The following is a 6,260-nucleotide window of genomic DNA, read 5'->3' on the forward strand; positions in this document are numbered from 1 at the left end:
AATACCGTTTCTTCATAGAAGAAAATTATCAGAGACGTAAAAATTTGTAACACGGTATAAGAGTCGGTACAAAAATCGTACAGGAGCTGGACGAAGAAGAAGTAGTAAATTATCTTTTTTTCTTTTATATTGGTCAAATTTTTAAATAATCTATCGCATTTATATTAAATCTATCAAAGCAAACTAGCGAAGATATAATTTTCTCATTCATAATTTTCTTTAATGCAACATATGTAAAAGAACAAATAAGTACAAGTACGTAAGGACGTGCATGGCGCCCGCATTTTGAGCAAACGAAAACGAATAGTTCGCGTGTAAATGAAGTTTCATAAATGAGCAGGTATTTTCATCCAGTCTTCACGCAGATTCAATATAGAGTCGTGGTATCGGAGGCGTAATTAAACCGGTCTTCCACTTTATCACGGATTATATTAGTAATAGTAATCACTACTCGGTTCAATATCTTGCTTCAAGTTGCAGCTGTTCAGAATAATTATACTTCGTTCTTTGATCATTGTTGGGTTAATTATTGTGACGTGACGTGGTATCTACTACTTTATGATTTTAACAGAGCAACAAAAACAATTCTGTTTTTCTTTGTCTAACTAGATTTTCCTCGAGAATGGCAACAGCCTTTCAAGGTCAACGCAGGGTCGAGTTAAAGATTTCGCAGTACCGATGATCGATTATCTGATTATCATAAATACAGGTACCTCGTAGATCGTAGAAATTAATAGACCAACACGCATTAAAGGTAACGTGCAATGCACACAGCATGTAAAATGATGCTCGTTAACGCGTTGCGTTCTCCCCTTTTAACGATGAACATCAATCAGGAATAGAACCTGCGATTATTTCCTGGAAATCCTGAGATTTTATTAAAAGCAAACCTGTTTACTATTTTTTCATTTATTCGGTACTTGATACATGTTACATAAATCGGCGATTAAGATGACGAACGTTACGTTGTAACAAACTAATTGAATATGATTCCACGTATATGTTATAAAAGTCGTTGAATTTTTTGCGAATATTTTGGGCAGCATATAACTTAAAACATCTTCGTTGTTATATTCTATTTGGTTTATTTCCCCCTGAAAATAGAGAATTGTGTTATGACCAACAGTAAATAATTAACACAACATATAGTATTGAATAAGTAATGGAAGTTTAATACATACCAGCTGGAACCTGCTTTCGCTGAAGCTGAAGCATATGAATTTCCACCACCGCCACTACAATAATATAAAATCACAAGATGTTATTTCAAATATTTCGAAAATGGTATTATATAATAATATAACTTTTACTACTTTAATATAACTTTCATTAGAATGGGCAATATGATTTTTTAATTCATATTTGTTATTTTTCAGACAAAAATAATTTAGTTTAAATGGAGCCTCGTTCAGTTCAGTCAGGTTGAATTTAAACTTCTTAGAAAAGTTAGAAGTTCTACAGAACAATATATTAAAAACGAAAAGTCAACTTTACAAAGTGGGATTGTTGAAAGACGTCATCCTGTCATATTTGGTGCTCTCTTAAAAGAGTTAAGTATAGAAAATGGAAAATGCTATAGAGATTATGTCAGAATTTTCGTAGAAAAGTTTGACTATTTGCTTAATATAATTGAACACAAGTTTTAATTTAATTATCTTGGTTTACCATCAATTAGAACAAAAGTAGAAACAACGTTACGCTCCTGTCAAGTCAAAGAAAGAAGGACAGTTAAGAGATTTACGCAGTGTCTATACCGGATATCGTGTTTGTAGCTTTTCAAATATTGAAACAGTCTCCTCCTTCGTGCCTTGAAAACTCTTATCGATGTATACAAATGTACTCAAGTAGAAATAGTTCGCAGAAAATTGTGAAATGAAGTTCTAATTAAACGTATGCATACCCAATAAAGTCATTTGTTTTTCGAAAACTCATTTATCAAAGTTTTATGCTAGAATTTTTTTCTATTTATTATTCAGTGCAGAAATATTCCTCTTTCATTTCTATCTACTAATGATGATGGTGTATCTTGCATAAAATATTAATCTTCAGATGCATTTTCTCTGGTCGAATGTTCTCTGCACTACAATTTTTATTGTTCTTCGTTGCTTTTTAATGTTCTATTATTTTCTGATTTATTTAAAATATACAGGTTGTTCCAAAGTTTAATAATCGAACAGAAAATGTTATGTAAACATAAATCATTTGAAGCTTCTTCAAAAAATTATAATAAAAATACATAATGTGAGAAAAATAATTGGATTTTTATGTAACTTGCATAACTTTACACAAGAATAATAAAACAAACAAATCTTCATGAGTGTGGTGAACGGTTCATTGAGAAGAAATAAATTCAAGTTGATGCTGTCAGTTTTGTATCGATAGGAACAGTCAATATTTTGAAATGCAATGTTAGCAGTCAATGACCATGTTGATTGTAAACCTATTCTTATTTATAGTATAGTGTAGTAACTGTAACGTGTTCTTATTATTCCCTTTCGTATCGCTATTACAAGGCTGTAAATGACTTATATATTTTTGTTATGTTATATCCATAAAATACTATGATAAAGTTTGGCAGTTAAACCCTGAAACATCCTATATAAAGACCTAATCTAAAGTATAATTTGGAAAGCCTATTTCAATAACTTCGGTATAAAATCGTTTTTACCAATAAAAAAAGATAGCAGTATCAAATGAGCAGTCGATGGCAGTTAACAACAATACGAATGAGATAAGCAAAAATAATAGTATAACGAAAAATTCAATGAGTTGCAAGTAAATTTGGTAAATACTTATTATGAAATTTCTTCTTCTCTGTTTCTTATTTGTTGATACTCTTAGATACTACAATATTTTAAGAGATAATTTAATACTGTACCATGTGCTGCAACCACCGCCGCCAGATGGATATCCACCGCCTGCAACCGGTATAACAATAACGGGTATAGTGTCTATTTTTTGATATCCTATAAAAATCACCCAGCGTTAGAAGCGGAAGCGATGCGTTATTACTTTGTTATATAGCTTCATTAAATGCATTGTATCTTTTCGTAATAGTTTCAGAACAATATAAAATATATAGTATATAGATATACCATATGCTTTCATTAATACATAATAATAATCATTGTACCACAGCATAATATAATTGCGCGTATGCTCACAATGCTGTTAATATGTTATAAATCGCATGCATAAAAATCTGAAGCATCAGTAACGCAATTGCAATTAACGCTTATTTGATAAGTTGCGAAATTATGAACCTGTTAAATTTCAAATACCAAGTAGCTGAAGCCTACTATACTATATCGTTAATTCTTACGATTAACGGTAATTTGTTATTTTTGGTTATTGTTTCAATTCCAACACGTTGAAATATGGTTCAAATCGTGCGATCATTTTGTGTATCCTTATTATAGTAAAGGGCTCTGTTACATCAATAACTTTGCACCAACATTGATATTTGTAGTAACAGGTGATACAGCTAATATTTATTACTGAATAATTTATAAAATAAGTAGTTATATTTTTATAATATCTATATCAATTTGTTACGTTTAACATTTAATGCCTTTTGTCGATTTGTTGTAGTACCGAAACAATGGAATGTGATATTAACATGTTATTTTTTATTTTTTATTATTTCATCAAGTAAATATATTTTTTTGTGGATGTATATTCTGGTTAAATTCATTTAATATAAACTTCAATATATTCAAATGTTTTTAATACGAAAATATAATAGAAAAAAGGATACACACAAACGTATGTTACACGAGACACCGAACGTGTTAAGCGAAATTTTAAATTTACGTAATCTATATAATTCACAGATAATCAGTGTTTAAAAAAATAAAATAACATTAAATTGTGTCCTACCTCCTCCGCTGTTCGGATGACCTCCGTAACCTCCTCCGTTATGTCCTCCTCCTCCAGGGTATCCTCCCCCACCACCAGGATATCCACCTCCACCTCCACCAGGATATCCACCTCCTCCTCCACCAGGATATCCTCCACCTCCACCAGGATATCCACCTCCTCCTCCACCAGGATATCCACCTCCTCCACATCCTCCAGACCCGCAGCCTCCTTTGTTGTATCCTCCTCCAGGATATCCTCCTCCACCACCACCTAATCCACCTCCACCTCCGAATCCTCCGCCACCTCCAAATCCGCCACCACCTCCGAATCCGCCTCCAAGTCCACCACCAGGATATCCGCCTCCCCCACATTTGACGCACAATGTTCTCTTCTTACGACTTTTGCTTAATTCATTTAATTTTGTTTTGAATGGATATAAGTTTCCTATATCATTTTTATAAAGCTTCACTTTAATAAGTTTGGCTTCACCGGTATTATTCATTTTTTCAACGTTCAAACCCTCTTCATCTCTTAATTCATCTGCAACTTCATCCAGATCCACTGGTACACCAGTGTCTTCCTCATTTTCGTCTACCTCGAAGATTAGTAGTACAGTTGTCAATGGATCTATTTTAATTGAATTATAGTTAGTTCATAGTAATTACTTTCTTCATAATATATATGATATCTCAATCGTTTCTATCGTGCATAGCTGTCAAAGAATCATAAATCATAGATGTAAATCAGTTCATTATTGTTTTACGTGGAATAGTATTCTATTAATCATTAACACATATCATGGCAGGGAGTAAGATTATAATTTAGGTAACTATGAAACTGAAAGATTGATGCTTGTAAGAATTGAGATACGTGATTAAATTTAAAATTTCTTAATATTAACTTCTACATTTCCAGAATTGAATAAAATTGAATATATTTTATATGTTTAATTGATAATATATATATTTAATATTTAATTTAAATGTTATAGAATGTTAATATTACGTATCATCGTAATGTTAATATAATGTATCATACAATATCAAATACAATGCATGCGTTTGACAGTTTTATTAATTTGTACACTATTTCGTTAGCTATGCACGAAACTTTAAGTTAATCAATTTTTTACGCTTTTCTTCTTTTCCTTTTTTATATTTCACGTAAAGTGTAATTCGTTTTTAGTTACCTGTTAGCTCTGGAACATGTTGGATGACTTCATTTGTAAACATTTCTTCAGAAGTTTCACCACTAGCATTTTTCAATCCAAAAATATTTATAACGAAAACCATATACTGGTGTTCTTCTTTTTGCGGATAAGGAGGAGGCTTAAGTTCGGTCGATAAAGTAGTATCCTCCTCATTGGAAGGTATTACTGCAGTCGATAATTCTTCTAAAGGTTTGTTACAAAAAAGCGATTACTATGTACCTTCATTTCAACTATATATGTGATAAAAATGATACAATAAAACACTTTTCATCTTCTCATCTTAAACAGAATTTTTATAACATGACGTTATATAGAACAAAATGATGATGTAAAACCTCTTAAATACTACAGATTATTCTACACCTTCTATTAAACAAAAGAATACAGGCAACGTACAGCCGGTAGAAGCGATACAGTGAAGTCGTAAATTAAAACGTTAAATGGTTAAACGAACACACCGATTGATTTAACCGCACTCACAGCCGTATATTGTACATGTCCCGTGACAACAACTGTCAAAGATTCCTACCTATTTGAAAGAAAGAAGTAGTTCTGAGTTAACGTTGTACGGTCTTGGATAAGGCTAGAAAACTTCATCTTCCCTAAAATAACTTAACTTAAATTTTCAAACATGTAAACTTTAACGTTTGACCGATATAATAACCTCGTTTATATCGCTTCCACTGACTTTAGAATGCAATGCGGATAAAATAGAAAATTAAGCTTCTTAAAAAGATTATTGTTAGGTTTTCTAAGAGGTTTGCATATATGAACATGCAATATATATTTTCTCACCTGTAGTTGGTGCAGCCGATACGACTGTAATAAGGAGAAGTAGGAGCAAGCCCCTAAAACTCCTAGTTGTTTCGTGATCCATTGTGGAGAGCTCGAAACTCTCAGATCACACTGTGCATCGGATCTTTCATCTTACTGCTTTTATAGCCATCGATCTTTATACACGCACTACTTCAAAGCAATTATATAACATTACGAGTAATGCGATGAGCCTCCTCCCCATCCTTTTCCATTTACCTACTACCATTACAACTTCATATTTTTGGTTTTTCCGTGGGAATTCCAGTTTCACGCGTTCATGCACACTGTAATGTTGTTTTCAAGTGAATTCAGTGTACTCGTTTTTCGCTTTATCGATTATCACAAAATCGGTCGTAAGTTAGTTAGGTGATAC

General features: G+C 32.2%; 1 protein-coding gene across 2 annotated transcripts; it reads right to left on the bottom strand.

The window, feature by feature from the left end:
- Nucleotides 1-893: 893 nt before the first annotated feature.
- Nucleotides 894-6,025, bottom strand: LOC117158937 (uncharacterized). Of its 2 annotated transcripts, none has more exons than XM_033338356.2 (6): nt 5,867-6,025; nt 5,051-5,254; nt 3,880-4,488; nt 2,879-2,918; nt 1,182-1,235; nt 894-1,094 (listed from the first exon to the last, which is right to left on the bottom strand). In XM_033338356.2, exons 1-6 carry the CDS (start codon nt 5,946-5,948, stop codon nt 1,085-1,087), a joined length of 999 nt encoding a protein of 332 aa, XP_033194247.2. In that variant the 5' UTR covers nt 5,949-6,025; the 3' UTR covers nt 894-1,084. The 2 variants fall into 2 exon arrangements, with proteins under 2 accessions (XP_033194247.2, XP_033194240.2); XM_033338349.2 differs by having other exon boundaries at nt 2,879-2,966.
- Nucleotides 6,026-6,260: the final 235 nt, after the last annotated feature.

Source organism: Bombus vancouverensis, chromosome 5, assembly GCF_051014615.1.
Source record: "Bombus vancouverensis nearcticus chromosome 5, iyBomVanc1_principal, whole genome shotgun sequence".
Classification (NCBI taxonomy): Eukaryota; Metazoa; Arthropoda; class Insecta; order Hymenoptera; family Apidae; genus Bombus; species Bombus vancouverensis.

Coding starts and splice junctions, on each gene's coding strand:
- LOC117158937 (XM_033338349.2), bottom strand. CDS start 5,948: ATGGATCACGAAACAACTAGGAGTTTTAGGGGCTTGCTCCTACTTCTC. Junction 5,255..5,866: donor ATCGGCTGCACCAACTACAG/GTGAGAAAATAT, acceptor ACAAACCTTTAG/AAGAATTATCGACTGCAGTA. Junction 2,967..3,879: donor TCATCCGAACAGCGGAGGAG/GTAGGACACAAT, acceptor TGATTTTTATAG/GATATCAAAAAATAGACACT.